Genomic DNA, 23,797 nt, shown 5'->3' with positions numbered 1-23,797 from the left:
GTTTATCGATTAAGTTTGCCGTCTTATATGGGCGCAGTTTGTGGCGCCCCAAAACAATTACAATAGTAACATCCAAGATCACTGATCACAGATCATCATAACAGATATAATAATAATGAAAAAGTTTGAAATATTGCAAGAATTACCAAAGTGTGACACAGAGACACAAAGTGAGTGCATGCTGTTGAAAAAATGGCACCGACAGACTTGCTCAACGCAGGGTTGCCGCAAACCTTCAATTTGTAAAAAATGCAGTATCTGTGAAGCACAATAGTGAAGCACAATAAAACGAGGTATGCCTGTGGAATTTTATAGCTCAAAACCAACATCTCTGTTGACCATATTGATAATGATTCATGGTAAGTATAGCACCACGTAGTAGTAGGGTCTAGCCATGAAAAACACCATCAGAATACATGCCTATTTCATCTTCTAAACCACAGAGCAAATTGCATGGTAAATTCTCTTGGATCAAAGTGAGAGTAATTATCAAGTGAACTGGAAGGACATGTAATTACTATGAAGCCCTATGCTATTTACTAAGCAGAACTGGTGTAGTACCACATAAGTCAAATGTACTTCATAATCGTATACTTATTTCCTCACTGTAGAGTGTTACCATTAGTTTTTGTTAGGGTTTTTCCTCAGAAGTTCTTCCATTTATTGAGTTTTCAGTTCATGTTTCCTGTTGCATCCCTATCACATCTGCTCAAAGGAAAAACTTAGCCCTGGGTACTTTCCCACTGTCCATTTCTCTCATAGGGAGGTCCTGAGGGAAGGACAGAAGACCTTCCATGCCATCCATCTTCCTTGTCCTTCACTTCTTTCAGCAATCAGGTAGTCTTAATCTCTTTGTTTTCTCCAGTGTCACATACTTCTGGACTGTAATCCCTCTAGACAACACAGCCAGTTGATCCAGCAAATCTGTCACCCTCAGTACTACACTTACAGCTTTCATTATTTATTCTGCATGTGGTATCTCAGAAGGGCTGCCTATTTGATATAACAGTGATGTGGATAAAAGCTGAAGAAAGCTTCTATATACCTCCAAAATGAAAGGCAAAATTTTTTAAAGATAATTGACATCTATATTTCTTGGTACTTGCTTAGGCTGACTTGAGCATGGAAAAATCAGACACAACCATGGCATAAGCAGTCACCAGTGATACTGGTGCCAGGGAAGGCTACCACCACCAGAAAATGATAGGGTGGAAGTACGTTAAAGCTTGGGAAGGGAACACATTGATAAATTCTCTGGATGTAGTTGTTGCACTTCCTGAGTGAAATAGATTTGACAACCCTTCCACTGTATTTTGTAATGTGTAGATCTAGGAGCTAAGTCCTTTGCTAAACAGCTTTTAGTTTCACTCTTTCAGTAAATTACACTTAGAAATTTTTCATTTTCATCAGAAGTAATTGTGACATCTTTGTTCCCTTTACTGCATTTCAGACCTTCTCAAAACCAACAAGTGTCTTCAGGTTTACACTTTGTGTGGGATAATAATGTCTTAGATTAGCTGAAGTTGAACACAGTAATCCAGATGCTGGACAGTAATTTCTTTTTAACTGTATTCTCTGAAGCAATTAGATAATTTTTTCTTTGGTTGTAATGTTGAGCCACACATATGCACACAGACACACATGCACTCTTTTACTAGTCTCTATATGACTAGTAAATGACTGGTCAGTAATATTGTGTCATACTTTGTTCATAATTTCCAAGCCTACTTTGCTCTTCGCAGTATCRGAAGAGTTGATCAGGTCATTTACATTTTTTGCCCCAGACCATGTGGATCTAACTAGGAGACTGAGTGCCTTTCTTCTAACTCATGACAGCCTTCTAGTGCTATGGAAGTGGCTTCTTTTATTTTGTCCAAAATGGTTGTACTGGTTCCTATTTTGTCTCTCATCTGTCTGTGGAGTAGAACTGGAGAGGTCAAGATCATTATGATGCTGAAGGGGTTTTTGTGTGTGAGGCTTAAAACTGAGATGATGGCTGGCTATATTCCAGCATAGTGAATGCATTTAATCATCTTTCCAAAAAAATTCATCTGACATTATGTTGGAGAAGTTGTAGTTCACCAACAAAATCTTAAAGGAGGAGGAAGCAGAAAATGGAGGGATAGTCACATTGTCGTCTTCTTGCATTTAATGTCACATGTCCAAGAGAATTTATCCCTCTCCCTTAATTATACAGGGAGAACACAGAGAATGGATAGCTTAGGCAGAAACTTTTTGAGATAGACTGTAAAAATGCAACCTTCCCACAGTCGTATCCCTTAGTTTCTTCAGAGTTACTGTCATAATCTAAACAGTCTCAAATGTGGGTTTACTGTTTGTTCATGTAAGGTGCAATTGGCTTAGAGATATCTGGGAAGCAGTGTTTTTGCTGTGAGAAGCAGCATTTAATATTGCTAGCTTAACTGGCCTTACTGTGAGAACAATGTAATTTAATTTTCTTCAAACTTTTTTATTAACTTTGGAAACTTAAGAAGACATTGAAAACGGGCATAATTATCAAGAAGCAATATGAATAATGCTAGACAACTCTGGATAAATTAGGTRCATTTCCTATTTTGGCTTTTCTCTTTTTCTCTGACACTGTTCCTTTAACACTGATTCTTCATGTCACTGCGTGGCATAGGAATGCGCATTAGTTTATCCTTACTCCTAGAAAATGAAGTTTAGCCCTTGAGTTATGCTGCACTGTCCAAGAGGCCTTTGACCTTGTCTGAGAGGGTGAGAAATTATTAACTGCTTCAGTTTTAAACTCCAAAGAGTTGTTATAGGACAGAAAAAGTTGCCAATATTAAAGTAAATAAAATACTTTCCATTGGTAACAGATCTGGCCACAACTTCTTTCTTTTAAAAGCTCCCTCTGCAGGGGGCAAATTAAAAAATCAGCTTTCACAATTTGTATGAAATCAACCATACGAGTTTATCGCAATCCCTGTCACATAATTTTCAGTGACAACAATGATGGTAAATTGTATGGTGTGTCAATAAGTTAATCCAGTGTATCATTTATGTGGAAGCAAGTGCTCTTTTTACAGAACAAACAGTCACAATAATCATTTTGCAAGTAGACAGCATGTTTAGTTCTTAGAAGAAGACCATATAATTTTCTGTCCATACAGGCAGTTTCATTTGGAAGTCCTTTCATACACTTCCTTCAGGGACTTAACTCTAGGATAGCTTGTGACCAATGACCACAAAAGCATTTTCCAAACAGTTTCCCTTTTGTTTTGACCTTAATGGCTTGGGGCCTTTAGTAGAATTGAGTCAATGACAGTTGTCCTTTCCTTTTAAGTGGAGACCCCTTCCTAGTTACTCCTTTAATAGGGAAATAGTGTTGTCCTGTGCTTGCTAAAAAGATTGCTGCTGATGATTGTTTTGTACTATAGCTTTTGAATCTGAAAGCTCTTGCAATATCAGAAATTCCATGTAAAGAGCGATGACTCTTCTAAACTATCAATCTTAAGTTACTCAATGTTTCGTTAAAAAGCCCTATTTTGTAGTATTGTAAGTATAAATGTTATCTTAGCAAAACACATTAGTGCAAAGCCTCTTACAAAGTACTATTTATTTATAAAAAAGCTGAGGTTTTACCTATCATTAGTCTGATTCCTTATTATTTCTTAAGACATTGACATTATAAAACTTGCATGCAAGAGAGAAGACCCAGAAGACAAAAGTCAGGGTCAAAAGTAAAATAACAACACACTTACTACTTATGAAATCTGGCAATTAGCATCATGGGGGGAAAAAAWGTCCAGTGGCTGCCAACAGGCTTTCACAACAGTAGATGGAATGAAGATCTCTGTCCTTTTGCTCAAGCTATGAAGCTGAAGATGGAAACTCAGAGCATCAGTGTGGAGCAGCAATGTTATAAATAATGCAAAATGGCTTGCTAGTGCTGTGAGGCTCACTGTTGTTAGTCTGTGGTAATACAAATCCTAGTTATCAAATGTACCAGACCTATAAATTGTGTCTCAGTTGTGAAAGGGAGGTCATAAAAGCAGCTTCACGGAAGAATTGCAGGCGTAGAGAAAGGAGAAAGGCTTCCTGTAGTGTCTCTGAGCAACTTAGGGGGTGCTGTCCCAGTTTTGCTTTCTGGCACCCAATACTTGGCCTATCTTCTTCAATCCTTTTGGCAGAACAAGTTCTACACAAAAAGTGAGGGTAGTGCTTCCAATCCAGTAAACACACATATCCTAAAGTAAGCATTGTATTCTCTTCTTTGGCTGGCCAAATGAGGTAGCTGGAGTTTGTTGTAAGTATTTTGGGTTTAATTCAGATTATGGTACCCTGTAATTTTTAAGGATGTGGATTACCATCAAATTGGATTTTTAAATTTGAAGTCAGGTCTAAGTGCATGCTCTTTGTCTCCCGTATTGTTTCAATGAGTCTAGAAAAAAGCCACATCAATGATACTCAAAAACAACATACAACAGCTATTTAAATGGCATACAAACCACACACTATGGCAACTTTCCAGATCCATAAACTATTCCAAATTATGGTAATAACCCAGCTAATTATAGKTTTTTTTTGATAAAACAAGAAACGTATTGTTTAACACATGAAGAACTTAATTTCATAAGGACCCAAGAATGCTAAGCTCATCCAGCGTAGCACCTAGAGGCTGAAACTCCTGCTTGTGTCACAGATTAAGAGTTTGTCCAGTGCTTTGCTTCTGAACATATAGTTTCTACTGTTATGCTTTGCGGAATATTGATAAAGACAGTCCTTATGCCAGTGGCAGTGAGGAATGCTCATAATGTTTTCCTTGTTCTGATGTCACCCCACAAGCAGCCTGGGTATACAGAGTTGTGGTGGGAAAGATTATAGCAGTCAAGCTGTCCCACAAAATTCTTTTAAAGATGCTGAAAAATATGTGTTCTCCAACCAAGATCTTCAGTGGCATGACATCAGTCATAACATCATGTCACTGAGGAACATGGAATAAGAGTAAGTGACCCACTCATTTTTCAGATAAGTCTGAAGGCTTTTTTGTTGACTCCTCTGCCTGCCATCCTTTCCATTCATTTCTCCTTTATCCCCCTTTTTTTCACCTGTTTGTAATTTTATGGCTCACCTAGCTCTTTGTCCTTTTTTCCTAGGATTAGATAACTTTCTCTTAATTCTTYTTCCCTTATCCAAATCCTGATGTGCTAGGTGACTCCAGGAATTTAACTTATGTGTCTCCAGCACACCGCTTGCTCTGTTCCATATCCACACTAGCTCTCTTCCAGGACTTCATCAAATACAGCTTTCCTTCCCTTTTTTCAGTCTCAGGCCTGAGACTGAGACCAGAGATCTTCTCCCTGATCACTCTTATGCTGTTTCCCCAGCATTATCACTCATATCTTCTACAGGCCTCTGTCCAAATCCTCTGATTCAGTGTCAATGACTGACTGATCATTCCTGTCTACGTTYGCTCATCTTCTTCTCTTGCCTCTTCCCCAGGACCCGTCTCTCATTTGCTTTCTCCATCTGAACGATACCCACTCACTCACAGCTTTCATTTTTCTCTAAGCCAAGGATCTTGCAAATTCCTTAGCAAAGATATGTCACAAAAAGTCTACTTGGTTACCTAAGTGGTGACAAGAGTGTAGCTGCAAGGCATGTTTGCTAGTTTTTGTTGTGCAGCTTGTGGCCAGAAATATACCACTAAAGCTTTTCAATGATATCTTTGAGAACATTTGAAAAAATGTTTTGTGACTTAAGTGTAGGGGAAACACACCCATTCAAGTGGAAATGGTAGTGATGTAGAGGAGGTTCATCTTCTCAGAGGCCATGAAAACAATCATCAAATTTGTAATTATCAAGCAAAACTCTAACAAGCTTGCTAGGGATGTAAAATAGTTTGCCTTTTAGTGATATTCTGCCTTTTGGCACAATGGAAGTCTTAGTTCTAAGGGGCACTCCTGGGTTCATCTTCAGGTTTCCATTCCACTAGCATCTCTAAAATGGAAAGATCATTTTCCTTTGTGAAGCACTATTAGTAGTTAGAATATGTTAGTATAGGGGAGTTTAAATTTTGGCATCATCCCTTTTGCTTTTCCACAGCCAGATGGTACAAATTTACATAATCAAATAGAGGAACTTCCATCTGAGGACTCAGGGAAAGAAAAAGAGGATGATTTGGCTGATACCTGATTATTTTAAGGAATTTAATTTTTTTTTTAATTACTGATGAAAGAGAATAACATAAGCAGTGATGTCATTCTAGTCACAGAGTCCAACTGAGTTAAGAACTGTTTCTTAAGAAAGCATAGGTATACTTTTAATACTTACTCCATAAATTAGGTATATAAACTTTCAATGGCCTTTATAGTACCTCAGAGGATTTAAAGACTCTCTCACCAATTCATCAGAAGCATTGGTTTGTCTTGTTGACAGCCATGGAAGAGTGGTGATCTGAGGGATCGGTAAACTGGGAATTGCAGTTCAGTTTTCAGCCTCTTGAGTCCATCTAGGAAATTACAAAAGTAGATGTTTTCTTTCCAAGTCTCAGGCAAACCAGAAGGGAAGGGAATCATAACACTTCCGTTCAAGAATTTGTCTTTTATTCATAGGATTTCAGTGATAAAGGGTAATGTTTGGATGTTAAGAAATAGATTTCATAATTTTTGTTTTCTGGGGAAATGGATGAACAGCCCCTCAGATAAGCGGAGTTAGCCCCTTAGCTGCCCAATTAAAGCCTTTCAACAGAGCTTTCTAAACAATTCTTAAATCTGTTGAATCTAGACAGAGGACAGAAGCTTTTTTTCCATGAAACAGAATCCAGTCAGTGTTAGCATTTAAATGCTGAATTGAATACCATGAGTACTTTGAAACAGAGGCTCTAAAACAGAAAGAGAAAAAAAGGTTCCCTCCATCTCCAAATGTTGTTCATCTTTAGCGGCTCACTATCTCTTTAGGATTTCCACAGTAACAAATAGAGAACTCAAGCAACTATGCAAAATGAGCAAGAATTGTTTCTCACTTCAGAGATGGAGAGACAGAAACAGTGAGAAATCAAAGGACAGTGTGAGGCAATAATGCATTCAGGAACAGAATTCAAACATCTTGATAGTTCTGTCTCCTAACTAGCTCAGACTTTCCCTAGTAAATGCAAACATATGGCTAAGTTGGTATCTCTTACTCGTAGACCATTCTCATTCAGCTGAAGAGTTTGGAATTGTATCTCTTTAATAAATTCATTTCACTGCTTTAAGCCTCACAGATGTTTTGTGCTGTGTATCTTTATTGTCATTACTCCTAGCAATCCTTTGGTCTAGCTTTGTAAGGCATTTGCATGCCTGAGCTTACGAACTGCTATTCTAGATCTCATGTGCTCCAACTCCCTTTAAAAATTGTCACTCCTTTCTTCCTTTCCTCCCCACTTTTCTCTTACCTACTAGAGACAAGGAGAAGGAAGCAGTAGATTTTCCCATCTCCATCCTGAGCTTCTGACCCTAGCATAGCTATATAGAAAAGGGCCAGGAGATATAAGCAAGCCATTGCATGATGTATTGACCTTCACTTTATACAGAGAGCACCAAGCAGCACATTCAGAGCTCCCCGTGTTGTACATCACCCATCAGAGTAAGGACAGAAGTGTAATGTTTCAGAAGGGGTTCTTAATTATATATTACATGACTCTCAAAAGTCCTTGCAGTCAAATCTTGCTGTGGTAAAGGAGCCATTATTTATGCATTGACCTTGTGTAATAAGTGTATTTACCGTATTGCTTTAGCCTTTGAGGTTTAAACTGAACAGGGTTTTACAACTGTTTGGTAGCACATCTGCTGTTGAAATCCCTCTTTTCCCCACTGGTACAAAATGAGAATAGGTTCCTGATATTATACTACTTAAAGAGCCAGATTTGCCCACCACAGACAACTTCAACCTGCTGGCTTGAAATTTATATTGATTCTCTCACTAAATATGGTTGCTTTTGATATGAGTCTTTCACTGAATGAATATGCAGGGTTCTTTAAATTTAACTGCAGCAGATGTTTCTTTGGGTTTTCTTTCTCCCATTGGTGCTCTGGATTTTACTTGTTTTCCCTTGGAAAGGTACATGAAAGGGAAATCCTTGTATAGTCAAATGTTTGTTTTACCATCTAAAGCTTGCAGAGAGTCCTTAGCCTGGGCTGATTTCTTCTTGAAGAGCTGTAATTATTCATGGAGAGAAAAAAAAGCCTTTGTCACTAATAGGCTTCTTGGTGCTTCTTGTAACAGTCTTTATTATTCCTTTCTACAAAATTTTCTATTGATGAGGTGAAAAAAAGGCTTCCTCTGCTGTTGGGAGAGAAAAGGTAATTGTTCTTTTTTCACATTTACCAATGCTTGTTGCGTTCCTTATGTGTTTAAAGGACAAGGATGCAGAAAATGATGTTATTGATGGCATCGCCATGGCAACAGTTCTTTGGAATAACACATTCTGGCATTGTTATTCTGGACACACGAAAAAGGGGGACTTTCTTTTAAGCACAAACAGATTGTGCCCCTTTTAAATGCACCCATGAACTTTGCTTTTCTGAAGATTTACAGACTGGTTTGGGGCAGAAAGGATTCTGACATCATTTACCTCTCTCTGTACATCACATTATGGTGTTAAAAAAAAAAACACTTTGAAAAAGCCAATGGTTTAAAGAGACACAGTATGGGAAGGGTACATAAACATTTCTTTGATCAAAAAGACAAAAACAACTTGAAAGAATTTTGAAAATTTATGAGCTCTACCACCAGAACCACTAAATAATCAATCAAGAGACAGAGGAGAATAGAGAAGGGCCAAATATTTTGAGCTTATTAAAATAGTTATTTAGTTATGACAATACTCCAGATAACTTGGCTTTTACCCCAGCCCCTAGTTGCCCATTGACAAGGCAATTTGAAAACAGTCTTTCATATTTAATATTCCATTGTCCTCAGGTATACACAGTCTTACAAGTATAAAATTTTAACAACAGCATTTTCTAAGGCAGAGTGTCATTTTATTCTTTGTTGATTCCACTGCACTGTTATGAGCTGGGTTACTTTATTTCTCTGATACTCATCAGTGATAATACATGCCTGTATTTATAAAAGAAGTAGGTAATGTGTTGAAACTGGGAACAAGTTTGAAATGCATTATGCACTCTGGGGTGCTGGGCACCTCAGTGCACACCTTCCAGCTTGACTTCTTCAAGAGACAAACTATTTCCTGCACACCAATGGTGCATGGAAATATGCTGTACAGACCTTGAGTTTTGGACACAATTTTTACACCCAAGAAGAACTTGTATTGTGTGCAGAGGTACTACTTAGATGCACCCACTGTCTCATTTCTGAGAAAAATTGTTAAAACTGTTAAAATTTTGGTTCCAGTTTGTATCTAAAATATGAATGACCTTTTCTGCTGAAAGTCACCACACTGGTGGAAGTCATGGGAGACCAACTCAATCTATTGGATTTTTCTGCAGTCAAAATATTGATGGAAATGTGAAATTTTGGAGACTATAGCACAGCTACATGTGGATGTAGCTTCACATTGCTTTCTGGAACTGAACTGACCTCAAAAAACTGAACTGGAGGCCAGAAATTGCATTGCTCTATCCACATTGCGCTATCTTTGAGTAAGATGACTGCCCTTGAGCTAGATGGCTTCTTCTGCATGAGTGCATAAATTGGGCAAATCTATGAATTCCTTGGCCTCATGGTCAGGGTTTTATTTTGTAAGAAACAAAATCAGTAACAGGACGAGCTATGAATTTTGGTCATGTTTAGCCTTTTGAAAGTGATAGGCTTGTTACAAGGTATTCATTTGGTCTGCGCTCTGTATTTACTTGTAGAGTTGTGGACAATTTTTGCCTCTAGCACAACATGATTATGGGATTATGTATATATTATATATATAGGCATACATATATGTAGAATATGTTATATAATTATATGTGTAATTTTATACACTATATATATTCCCTATCATTTTGTTAATTAGTCCTACAGTATGTCTTCTGTTTATTTAAAAAAAATAGAAAAAAATCTATTGCATGTATTAAAATTTTTCCAGCTATCAACACAAAGTACTTAGAATTGTCTTTTACTGTTGTGTTTATTGTAATAAAATATTCTTACTAAAACAGCAAAACTAGTATCAGATTTCTGTGGAATAGTTTCACAGTATTGTCTGATTTGGGATGTATTACACCTTGGAAGGGCAGTGCCTATAAGTCAAGGCCACAGGAAACAGATACTTCCCTAAAAACAGAGCTGAGAATTGTGAGTATATTCCCAACGCAGAATCAGTGTTGCTGAGATCATTCATCCATTTGGGATTTTACAGTAAAGCCTCATGTCCATCCAGGGCTGTTCATCATCAATTGGTTTCATGGGGGATAAAGTGTGCTAGTTAAAGCTTAATAGGAACACAAAAGAAGAATCTGTTTCATTCTGCTGCTTTGCAAGGATTATTTACTATACAGCTTTCTTAAATAACAGAGTCTGAAAGTAAACCTGCTAAATATCTGGTCTTGTGTGCAAAGGTGATGATCAGCACATATTCATTTTGTATCTTATTGCATGATCTTGCAAGAAGTTATGAAATTTTCCCGAAAAGAGTTGGGATGCTAAGGAGGTCATGCAAAGCAAAGTGCTGTTGAAATAGTTACTGTTACACTATACGTTTGACTATATGTTACATGTTTTAAAAAGTATCCTAGAAATATTTATTTTTGAAGTATTTTGTTAGAATTAGTTCCAGCATCTTTCTTTCTGGAAAGCAAGGATGTCTAATATAAGCTGTGCAAATTTCAGAACAAGGAAAAAAAGTTATTAGATTTTAGGTATCTTTTCTTAAACCCATCTCTTCCCTTTCAATTACACAAATGATACTGTAGTGATTTAAACTTTGATTATACCTGGTTGAAAACCTTATGAAACATTAATGAAAGTTGTATTTCCAATTAAATGATTTATATACACTTGTAGAAAGTGTCAGGTCTCTTAGATTATTTAAAGTCTTTTTATTGGAAGACTAAAAACTTTGCTGGTTAGGCACATCTTCTTGAGAAGTTTCACTTAGTAGAAAGTGGAGATGTTCTGTTTAAATACTGAGTTTTCCTGTAACCATGGAGGGAAAAAATACTTTCTCTTCTAAATCTATGCAGTCTTCCCATGTTATAAGTAAACCCTTAGAGCCTTTTAGAAAAGAGTGAGCCAGGTTTTCATATCTCTAGTATAATATGAGGCCCTAAAGGCTAGCATTTTCAGAAATAACCACTGAGTTTCTTATTTTTGAGACAACTTGGGCCTTTTTCATAGTTACCGAGCTCCTACCTGACTGAAAGTATTTGTGCATGCCTTGAAGATGTTGCCATTTGGTAGCTGTACTGTAGGCATAGGATCTCTGCGGCTCAGGATATCAGAATACTCAAGGTTTACTAGTTACCACCAAGGTACCAACAAATGTGGCAGAGGTGGAGAAGGTTCAAATGGAAAAAGAGGACAGCTCCACTACGGTCTTGTCTGTCCTCCTGGGTCCACTCCATCCAGTCTGCCAACAGGCTTTGTGTGGCAGTGACTCCCCAGGAACCAGCCTATTGTTTTTGTTTGCTTAACTGTTAAAGGAACTGCCTTTTAAGCACTAAGCAAGATTAAAGGCAGATTATACTAGTGTTCATTGTGCTTTGTTTTGCTTTCTTTTCTTCTCCTTGTCTTTCTTTTCCCCACTTTGTGTGAAATTAATGTTGCCAGCAGGTGACAGGTGCCAAGTTGATACTCCCAGAGACTGACAGGCTTGATTTTGCCAGAAGAGCAGCAATACAAGTTGCATGTACTATCTTGTGGAATTTACTTTGGAATAAACCAAGCACATTTATGTGTGAGAAGGTAACTATACTCAGTCTCTCCACAGAGACTATTGGAAAAGGTTTCTGGGTGAGCACCAGCTTCTATTAGTAGTTCTGTGATGTGGGAATCAAACCAAGGTTACCGGCTTCTTTCATATGATCCACCAAAAAGCCATCACATGGTGGCAATAGTCAGTCGCAACCAACCTAGACTGGAATTCAGCCAGTAATTCTTATTTTCTGGTGGTGGTCCCACAATAATCGCTAGACATTTTCTGGAAAATTATGCATCTATTTCCTTTCCCTACCTGCATGTTTCTTCTGCTAACTTAAACTTGGTCTGTTAACTCCTATAGCTCACTTTATCTTTCTGTGCGCTTCTCTGAAGCTACAGTACCTTTGCAGAATCGCAAATCTTTGCCTTTACTGCTAACAAAATGAAGTCGTATTTGTGACACATGCCTATTTTTAAATGTTGAGACAAAACCCCTCTTCAAGGCTGGATGACAGATGCGGTTTTTCTGGCTGCCACTCAGAGCAGGAGCATCTTGTCAGAGATGAGACTGCAAGCCTGCCTGCTGAAGATGTTGTCCCTAAGTATGTTTTATATCCAAACTGAAAACACATGTGATTGCTAAACAAACTTGAACTTGTTTATTTTGTAATATACCAGCAGCTGTTTTCCTGTATGATGTCCAGAATTTATCCAGCCAGCCTACTTAGTAGGGTAGAATTCTGTGTCTTTGGGTCAGTTGGCCTCCTTTGTTTGTTTTGTTTTCTTTTAAATCTCTGTTAGGGTTAGTTATTGTCACCAAACCAGCTGTATTTTTCTAAAGCTTTAGACAGAACCATGTAACACTATGCATATTTCAAGAATGGTAAGAAAGTCCTGTGTTCATTCACAGATGAAAAACATTAGGCCATGAAATAGATTACTATGTTTCCGGCATACCTGATGTGAGGTTTCTCACGTAGCTCAATTAGTCTGTTCCTACATGGATGCTTTGTACCCATGACTCTGGGACTGGCTGAGCAAGGGTAAATGATCAGTTCAATTAGTTTCATCCTCTGTTTTTTTGCCAAAGAGAATAAATCTTGTTGGGTGGGTTATCCTCTTATAAAGGCATATACTGATTTGAAATGAGAGCATCCTAGGCCCTCCCTGGGGTGGCCGAACTCACCAGATGTTCTTCCCCTCCCAGAATCAGACCCTGACTAGTGAGAGAGAAATGTCCTGAACATCTGATGAAACTGTGCAGCACAAAGGTGAAGGTCAGATCCAGGCCCTTGGGAAACAATCCTTTGGCTTCAATGAAGCCAAGATCTGACCTTATGTATTTGTTGACTGTAGTTGGTTTGGTTAGCCACATGTTGATTTTCATCACTGTGTGGAATACATAAGATGCTTGAGTTAAAAGGCCAAAGCAGGAATACTCACAGGTGTAGATGGAGAGCTGTTTTCCACAAGCAGGCAGAAAAGTTAACAGTATGCATATTTTGGGTAGTCAACCATCTAACTGAGCTTATATGACCATAGTTTACATGCATAATGTAAAATTTGGCTTGAAACAGCTGTCTTGCACTTTCACTAGCATCATGTTCCTGTCTCCACCAGGAACTTGTGGTGTTTATTTGGTCCCCATTCTTAAGAGAGTAAACAGAAAAATTCTGGGGGTTGAATTGTCTCTATTAATCTTCTATATTGCTTAGCCATTGACCAGTGAATTTTATTCTAGGGCTGTTCTTTCTCACATTCATTTTTAAAAAGAAAACAAAAAAATCCTACTGTGTTCATGTTTTAGTGAACGGCTGTAAAATGAAAAAGTTTGTTTCCTCCTGTATTCTTTCCTCTCTCTGCTGCTGAAGGTACGTTTCTTCCTTTCTGGCACCAGTCACTGAGAGAATGACCAGAAGTGACCATCAACTGACCTAAGCAGATTGTATTTCTCATTATATTCTGTTTCTTATTATATATTTTTTATAATTACAGTATACTATATTTTGGTATGATATTTCATATATAGATTATATTATAGTTTATGTGATCTATATGCAATGTATAATAGTAGTATATATTTATAGTCTGATCTTGCATAAGTATTGAGAAAGATCTAATTCCTATCACAGAATACCAGGTCAGATGACTTGTTCTTAAGCTGACACTTACTTAATACTTGACCTAACAGAGCAGAGTCTAAAGGATGTAACTATGATTTCCCCTCCTGATACAGTCCAGCTCTACCAATCCTTAAATTAGCAGGACTCTAACCTATACCAGAAAGTCCTGAATATCACTGACAACAGTTTCGCAGCACTTCATGGATCCCAAGCAGAAGTAATTATCCTCTATAATTAAGATTGATGGAGAGAAACTAACCACAACAATTGCTTGTTGTTTGTGTTATAAAGATTTATGTTTACTTTACATTCAGGGTATGTTCATAAAAAGTGTGTAAAACAGTTAATAAATTATTAAGTACTGTGGCTTATCTTAGTCCAGCAAAACAATGACTTGCATATAACTTATGTTTAATGTCTTTTATTTTGTTCTAACAGCTTTTGATCACACAATCTAGTCAAGTCCACAACTTTTTTATATGATCCTTTTTTTTAAGATTCAATTTTTATTAAATATGGGTGCATCTGTAAGAAAAGGTTTTACTGTCTACCTGCTGCTAAAATTAATTTACCTACAAAAAGGAGAATTAAATTATATAGTTTTTGGAACTGAGTATAAATGATGCAAATGATATTGTGTATGTCAGTGTGAATAGATGGGTTAAGTTCTAGAACTCTTGTAGTTCTTTTACCACATTCCACCACATATACTCTGACAATACTCTAAAAGTTATTACTGTATTACATATTTGGCACAGTTTAAAGTTGCTATTTGCAGGTTGTATTTTGAATCAGCATGTTTATCTGTAAGTTATAAAAATTAGCAACAAAATAAATACAGAGTTAGTGAAATTCTGAGAACACAGAGGATAAGATAAGTGTATATTGAATCACAGAGTAAAATAATTGCTAGAAGTCTTAATTAAGATGAGAACAGGCAGTGTTAATGAAAAATAAAGGTTGATCAGTACGTTAGTTGTCACAGTTAGCCTGATTTAAGCACTTTCAGAGCCACTGAGCTGAAAACATTTTTAGAGCATAATACAATGGAAAGGTCATTGTATCAGACTGAACATTTTGCAGAACAGGGCTATTAAGAGATCTGTGATAACTAGATGGCAGACTGGATTAATGCAGTAGACTCAGACTCAAATCTCTCCTAGGCCAGGAACAAGAATGAATGTTGGTTTGTAGGTCATAAAAAAATGTTTGCCACTCTCTCATAAACAATCTTTTGTAACGGAAAGTCAGAAAAAATCCGTGCATGCAATAGGAGAGGGTTTCTCAAGTCATGTCTAAAATGCTAAGAGGTGTTTTACTTTTATTAGATTAGTGTTTTTCCGTTCATGAACAGCATTTCTGTTCCTGTTTTTATTATATTTTCTGTTGGATTCTGTCTTACTCTCTTTTTTGTAAGGTGAATTTGCTGAGAATGTGTATGTCTGTGTTTGAAAAGTTCTTATTTTGCTGTCTGCCAGCACTGCCAAAGAGCAAATGCACCCAGGTTTTGTGCTAGCTCTAAAGACTACCTTGAATAGTGGCAGTTCATCAAACAAAAGATGCAGACTGGACCATTCTGTTTTCATCACTAATTTCAGAATTGCCTTACAATCTTTTTAAAAGCCATAAAGTGTCCTCGTGTAGTGACATGGTGTTTTGAATTTGCCTTTTGTAAGAAAACAACATACGAAAATTGCCAGTAGGAGATTTTACCTTCTGGAAATGCATGGCAGTGCACTTGGTATGTCTTCTCTTTCCTGGAGTAATTTAAAAAGTTTCTGGACAGACAGCACATGAGGATGTTTAAAGATAGATTAAAAAATATGCATATATGAAAATTAGCTATTGCTTTAATTAACAGTTAACATGAAAAACCTAGAACCTTTCAGTGGTTGGACATTTTAGCATCAGGACAATAATGTAAGGATTTTTTGATGTACAGGCTTCTCTTTTATCCACATTTAGTCTTTGGGAACTATGATCTTTCACCTGACCTGTGATCACACAAATTCAGGAAGCTGCTACACRCAGACCACTGCAAAAATCAACAAAAGTAGTCAGGAGCAGTTCTTTGTGATCAAAATCAGAGTGGTGCAGTTGCACACACTATGGGGGAGATCCATCGTCTGACATCTTGCGCAGGCTGTGCAACACACTGGAGTGAAATTGCTGTGGGCATAATTCTGTACTGTCTTGGCAAAGGCCTGGAATAATTACATAGGTATTTCCCCTCTCTTCCATGGTTCTGCGCTGCATTGGTCTGCTCTAGGAAGGAGCAATGCCTGGGCACAGAGTGCCGCTGTCAGAGATGGGGCCCCTCTGCTGAGCTGGAGCTTATGGTGATCAAGAGAAAAACCTCAAACTCATTTAACTGAGCAGCAAACTCCCACCCAATTTTTCCACGATCATGCTTTCTACCTAAATGACTGGTTTCCCACCTGTCTCTTCAGATCAAGCTGTCTGGCCTTCACCATGCCGCTTGCCCACAGAGGGAACACAGCGTTTTTGGTGGTGCCCACACTCAGAGCGCTCCCATCGTCCTGGAGAGGAGCTGTTTGGCTCCGTCCACACAGCTGCTCCAGCGGGTCTAGAAGTGGGTCGCCCTTCAGCCCAAGTGCCCAGCGAGGCTGAAATCCAAGGCAGGCATTGTCCAAGATGCTTGAGAAGCATCCCACTTTAATGCCCAGGGAATTTTTTCCATGCCTTTATTCACACTCTAGACTCCTAATGTAAAGAGCATCTGCACATTAGATGGCTGCTAAACATGAACTAAAATAAGGTAAAACATTGTTTCTCAGGAGGTGATAGTGAAGGGAGGTGATAACTCAGACATTTTACTACTATTAGAGCACAGCAGAGAGCAGTATGCAGACCAGTTACTTGACTACCAGCCATGCACTCTGTCCAGTTCCAGTATAGGCAAGTATGTGTGAGGTGTTTCAGCTCACGCTTCTTGTACAGTTTGGGCCACATTTTGCAAAAGAGAATACATAACAAAGTAATTTTAGGATCATTTTCTCTTCCATTTACATGCATTTATATAGCAATTATTCTAGTATTAGGAAAGCATTTAGTGTATTTTTGTATTTTTTAATGTGATGTATATGCAGTATTATAAGATTCAGTATTGTCTGAACAGTCAGCTCTGAAAAAAATAGTAAACATTATGTATCAACAATGATTCATAAATCACTTTTGTTTGTAGATTGCAACAGAAGACATCTGGCCAAATATTTTGTTTTGCTGAAGAAAGAAAATCTGGAATGATTAAAACTATTTGCAAATTAATCTAAATTTGGTTTAGATGACATTTTTTAAGCAGGCCAAAATATTTCTTTGTTGCGCTTTTTATTTAAATCATTCTTTCAGGTCTAAATAAAATTTTGTTTAGACTTTTTTTGTAATTTAATTCTTAAGGATTTTGAAATATATTAAAATATAAATGAGAAGTTTCATTATGTATGAGTTCCTGGTTTTGTCTGAAAAATAATGATGTTTCATTTCGGCAAAAAACCTGAAAATTTCTAAAATAGTGTTTCTCAGACTTAGGAGATTTTTATGGTGTTCTTCTCCAGCTGAACACTGAACTGAAATAGTTTTTCTACAGCTTGAATTACTTACTTAACATAATAACTGAAATAATTAATACAAGAACTGAAATATCTGGGCTTATGCACAAATACTAGACTCCTTTGTATTTTATTTTAGTTTCAAACTGTAATAATTCTGACCTTTGATTTCTGTATGTATGTTTAGCAGTGTACAATTTCTCTCTTCCCTAGTGATTTTAGCAAAGACAGATGTTCAGTATCTGTAAGCAAACAGTGAAAAATCACTTGCTTCATAACACTTCTGGGCCTTTAAATATCTTCTTTCAACTATCTAATTCCTCTCTTCTTATTGCCTCAGCAGTGTCTCAATCAGGCATGTGTTATCTTTCCCAGATCCTTTGCTGAACATAGYGTAGTGTGCAGGAATGCAGTTTGTCAGACACATTGTGTCTGAAATCCTTTGTTGGTAGAAGTGGAGAGAAAGAGATTATAAAATGCCTCAAAACCTTCAATAAGGCTGTTCCCGGGTTTCTTGTATCTGTTCATCCAAACAAAACATTCATACCTCCCTTTTATGTACAAGACAGTATAGTATCATATGTATTGTGTCTTCCATTAGCATGTTTTTAGGCTCCAGTTGTCAGAGGGCAAATTATTTTGTGCTTTGGCAAGTTTTTAGGCTCCTTAAGGTTGAAAAGGTTGTGGATTTAGAAGAGATAAATGCATCGGTTCTATAATGTGGTTTTCCTAGGCAGCGAGACGTAAGATCTTGATTTTTTTCTAGGCAAGATCAACAGTAATTCCCTGTCTGACCAGTGATGTGTGTTTTTCATTGCTCTGCTAATATAAACCTTTCTGAGGTAAAGCTAAGCAGTGCAAATAACTTCTGAAGCTGTTAGCTTCTGTCAACCTGAGGGAATCTCTGACTGACTTTCTATGACATTTACTCCTCAGATTTTTGTACACAAAGTTTCTCAGTAGCTGCCTTACACGCCAATCCTTTTATTTGTGTTTGATTAAAAACTGTTCTGTGCACTGAGAGAGAAAGTTTTGCCCAAATTCATCAGAAAACCTCGACACTTGAAGTGTTGGCCCAGCCTAAGCACAAAAGCAGCATGTATAGATGCTGGAGATGGCAGGTAAGTTCATGTAACTTCTGCAAGAGGGTTGGTAGTCACTGTTTTTGCCTTTGGAATCGAAAACAACCATGAGAAACCACTTATTTATGATACGTCATCACTGTAGGTTTAAACTGAACTTTTTACACTGGAGTTTTTTTGAGAAGTTGGCCTAGAATAGGTAGGAATAGCCATGTTATGAAGTGACAAAGGAGCTGCTGAGTCCACACTGATGCTGCCTTCAGTAGTTTTTTGGGAAAGACAGGCCATTTTCATGGTAGTAAGCTGAGTTACGCTATGAATTCTCCATCAGTGTACTCTGGGAGAATTTGTCTCTCCTTTCCAGGTCAGATACCCAAGGGGAAGTCTGGGAAGGCTTTGTAATGCAAATTTAGCTAGCCTTCGTTCACACTAGGAATGTTAGATGTTGACCCATAAGGACTGAGTTCAAGATTTCTGTGAATATGTGGGATTTCAATTAACGTGGTAATGAAAGCCTCTAAGAGCATCAGGCACATTCAAAATCTAAATAACTTATATGGTTTAGAAACCTAAAATTGGCCCTACGACAATTAAAAGAAAGCTGATTGATATTGCTTCTCGGTATAAACATTAACATGAATCTATCCATGGCACTTAGACTTTTATTCAACAGCTGGTATGTTTTGTTTAATATACTCAAAGAGAAAAGTAATAATAGGTTTGTTGGAGATTGGCTGCACTTACCATGGATGTACAGATAATTGAGATGTGTTACAAATAGCGAAGAAACAGCTCCAAGCACAAATGCTTAGATATGATCCTTAGTAGATGCATCATCTGAAAAATGTTTTGTATGTTAGAGAATATCCAACACATTAAGAGACAAATAAAAATGCACCAGAGAGTAAAAACCATTAAATTAATTTGGGGAAAAAATAACAGCGAGCTCAATTACTCAACTCTGATAATCATCTGTGCTACAGAAAACTTCCTGGAGTATCCTTTGAATCCACTATATTTTCATGGAAAATTAGAATAGGGATATGGAATAAGGAAACCCAAATTCCTGGGTTTCTGCATTCAGCAAAGATGCCCTGTATTCCATAGTAGTCCTCGTTGTATTTGCCCCAAAGAAGGTATATACTGCTAGTCTTCAGTATGCTGTGGAATTTCTCAGCTCTCTCTTTTCTTTTTGCAATGAGAATTTTTATAAAGGTATAAACAAATGCAGATAATCCTCCATGCATTTTCCATTTTCTCTGCAGTTTCTCAATACTTTTAACTGAGTTTGGAAAATGGATGCTGTTATTTTTTGAGTTTGGAAAATATAAATGTGGCTAATTGTTGGGGTACCTGTGTTCTTTTATGAGATAACAGTGCACCTAGGTACAATGCTGTAATTTCTTGCAGAATGAGGAAGTTGGCATTCTAATGTTTTTAAATCCACGCAGGTCCTTTGCCTGTTCATGCAATATCACTAAAGACTTTAAACATTATAATCACAAAATGTACATTACTATAATGTTTAAGTGTGAAATAGAGCTGTAATTCATCACAGTGGTTGGTTGTTTTGTCCTTTATTACACTGTTTTTTTGATTGTATGCCTCTTACCAGTTGCAGTCTTTTGCCTTGTGGATCACTGTCCAGATACAAGATAAAAATTACGGTGACACTGGAGGACTGGATGTGTATAATTGAGAAGAATTATTTTGCAATTTTATTGCAGTACTAATATTTTCCATTTTTCTTTTTCTCTTTTACAGAGGGTATGAACTGTATGAACAAAGATCATGGGTGTGCACACATCTGCCGGGAGACGCCCAAAGGTGGGGTTGCCTGTGAATGTAGGCCTGGCTTTGAACTTGCCAAAAACCAGAAGGACTGCAAATGTAGGTAGATGGAGATTAAATTTCAAATGCCCCCAAATGTCTTATTTTCTTCATTGTTGTTGTTTTTCAGAATTCAAGAACTCAACTTGTTTTTGGCCAAAGGTGATTTGTAACTTTAGTAATCTGTGTTCTTTATATATAAGGGTTTATTTGGGGATGGATAAGAGGTGTTGAATAGTAGAACTTCAGAAGTTAGGCTCTTACTAAGATGGTATCAACTTTTCTACCTTCCTATGAATGCAAAAAGTGAGGGATCAGTTTAATCTAGACTTTCCTTGTAAAGCAGAAAAAAAAAGCATAGAGGATTCCAGCTTGCAATATTTTGAAGGTCCATAATGATGAATGTGTTGATAAATCTACTACATCAAATTAACAGTGTTGATTCCTCTTTTTTTGCAAGAGAGAAATGTTTGTTATAGTCCTGTATCTTGCTCTGAGAAGAGATTGTATCCTTTGTGCAATTTTTCAGTTTCCTGTATTGGATTCTGTGAAAATGTGGCCCTTCGGTATTTTTTTTCCTCTGTTGAAAGAGGAAATCAAGTAGGGCTTTTCTTCTGTGTTGCCACATCTAACAAAGGGCTTATAAGACAATTTATACTGTCAATTTTTGACTGTGCAGGCCATTCTCTTCTTTTGAGTACTAGGCTGGATTTTAGAGTATGCTGTTGAGAAACTGCTCTCTGAAACCTCCCTGTGTTTTCTCTTGTAACTCCTTGTATGCTCATGCAATGCTAAGTGCTCCTAAACTGCTCCTAAAAAAAACAACCAACCAAACAAAAAAAMCCCCACCAGTCATGTATTCTAGAAGTGAGAATACTGAAGAAAGATGTGCATCATCCAAAGTTGGCAGCTGCAATTTTTTTGTTCAGGTTAAAATAATTGACCCTCTGTAACAGCTTCATCTGAAAGCTTCTGAAGTGCATGGGAGTCTTTATGTTGGCTTCAGTGAGTGTTGGATCTGACCCTGTCAGAATAGCTTGCCTTCCTACATGTTAGATTTGAGAGAGACAAAAAAGAGAGAATGCAATAACTGCAATAAAATGACTTAAAGCATGTTTCATGCTTTGCATAAGGACAGTATGTTTTGTCATAACCCTTCTTCCACACCAACTTTTTTCTTCCTGAGATCTCCACTGTTTAAAAATGCTAAGGTGATATTTTCCTAAGTTTGAAGCCAAAAGGATCACCTTTGAATATCATCAAAAAATGCCACAAGATATTGTACAGTCTGATTGCTCCTCCATATTTAAGAGGCTATACAGGGGGAAAGTCAAAAGCACAGAGAAAATAGCTTTTATGGTCTTTTTCATTCTCAGTGTTTATTAGAAGTGAACATTGCGTGCTCTTAACTACAGTGCAACATCCGCTACATTGGTAAAGTGGGAGAGGATGTTTACTTATGCTGTTTATTATTTGTTTGCACAAATTTGTTCATTCCTTAGGGATTGCATTATCCTTTTTCATAGGGAGATGGTGACAAGAGAATTGGGGCCTCTTCTGGAATGATATTTCTAAATGTGTCAAAGTTTAATGGAGTAAAATACTTGGATTTATTCAATGCCCTGCAGAGTTCAAATTGTAGTTTGAATTATAATGAACGTTGGCTAACAGCCTGTCAAGTAGGGGTGCTGAGTTTTTCAAGGTCATGGAGCTTGCTGCAGAATACACCAACCCCTAAACCCACAGCACATTCTGCAAAAATGCTCCTGAGTCTTATTTAAAAATATATATACTTCTAGACCTTCCAAATGCAAAGAAGTAAAAAGTTGTAGCCGAATAGCCTGGAACAATAATTTTGAGAATGCAGCAGGCTCATTCCTCTTTATAAAGGTTTAGTTCTGAAGCTGAATGTTGGCTTTTTAAAAACTTTTTCACAGTTGACCATTTTAGTGGAGTTGGCTTAGATCTTTAGCTGTAGCTTTGCAAGTACTGAGTACAGCTACATTGAGGAGCTGCAGAGGAGACATTTGCCCCTTGTCAAGCTGGGTTGGGTTTGTATCCCTGGTATTACCAGAGATTAAAACAGCTTCGAAGTTTCTCTCAAGCATTATGGTTTACAATGGTCCTTGCAGGAGGCTGTGTCTTTCAGGGTTTATCAGAGCTTGCTTCCTTGTTTCTTTCTGTGAACAGTTGACAGAGAACCAGTATCTCACTAGGTGAATTTTTATCAGCCGGTTTACAACTGAATCAGAATCCTGGGAGAGATTTTCAGAAGCATTCAAGTTTGGCCCAGGTCCACTACTAATGAGACGTGTTTCTCAGGGGAAAGAAGATATTAAAAGAACTCTGAAGTTTGAAAGCATAAAAAATTGGAAGGAGGCTCCCTGCTTTTTATGCCTGCATTCCATGGTTGTTTCATTACATCCTAATTACATGATCACATATCACTTGATTGCATGCTAATAAGGCAGTCACTGTAGGAGTCTTGCTTCATTCAGTGGACAGCATGGTCAGTGCTCATTAAATAGGCTTTTGTTCAATAGTTTCGTCTCCTTCATAATTCAGTCTTGCTTTGCCCACTGCACAGTATTCAAACTCTGCTCTGAACATAAATTTTTTAATTTCCTCATGAATTTTCCCATGGTACTCATTACTGTAATATCTGAGTGCTTCCTAGGCATTGTTAATGTATCTTCAGAACATTCTTGTCAGGTTCAAAAGTACTGCTTTGCCTACCTTACAAATGGATAACGTATATAATGGTGTTAATGTCAAAGCCATTTAGTAGTGATAGGTGATTAACAAGAGACACCCAGAACCCCACTTAGCATTTATAGCACATAGTATGATCAAAGCCAAGCTCCCAGTGGCTCCAGCTGTACTTGCAAATGCCAGGGAGAAAGGAATATTTTATTAGTAACCTGCAACAGATGTGATTTAAGTGACCTGCACAGCCCCAAGTAGGAATTCCATGGCAGGGGCAGAAATAGAGTTGAGTTTTCTAGGACTCTATTCACTGTCTGAATAAAGACCATCCTTTATTGCCCATGTCTTGCCTTCTGATTTACTCAAGCTGCAGCACATGAGACAGGGATTCTCCAGTGAGGTTCCCCAGACCTAACTTTCCCCAGCTCTGCCTGTGTGCTGCATAAGACAGGAATGTTTTCTGCATTTGTCATTGAGGATGGTTATCACTATATGAAAAGCCTGTGAACCATGTAAAAGTCTGGTATTTTATAGCTTTTGAGCGCTTAATATTGCAATCTTAATTTTTCATAATATATTTTCTAAACAAGCAATTTATCAGTTACAGAATCACAGAATCACAGAATGGTTGAGGTTGGAAGGGACCTCTGGAGATCATCTAGTCCAA

The 23,797-nt window shown here is 37.5% G+C and overlaps 1 protein-coding gene across 1 annotated transcript in view; it reads left to right on the top strand.

The window, feature by feature from the left end:
• Positions 1-23,797, top strand: part of SCUBE1 (signal peptide, CUB domain and EGF like domain containing 1) — a 219,319-nt gene that overhangs the window by 87,938 nt on the left and 107,584 nt on the right. The window contains exon 5 of the mRNA XM_026067845.1: positions 20,359-20,484. Coding sequence (XP_025923630.1) covers positions 20,359-20,484 — 126 coding nt within the window. The remainder of the gene's footprint in view (positions 1-20,358; positions 20,485-23,797) is intronic.

The sequence above is a fragment of the Apteryx rowi genome, unplaced genomic scaffold (assembly GCF_003343035.1).
Source record: "Apteryx rowi isolate R43461 unplaced genomic scaffold, aptRow1 scaffold_263, whole genome shotgun sequence".
NCBI classification, from domain to species: domain Eukaryota; kingdom Metazoa; phylum Chordata; class Aves; order Apterygiformes; family Apterygidae; genus Apteryx; species Apteryx rowi.
Note: the sequence above shows the minus strand (reverse complement) of the source record. Positions and strands in the feature narration are given on the sequence as shown.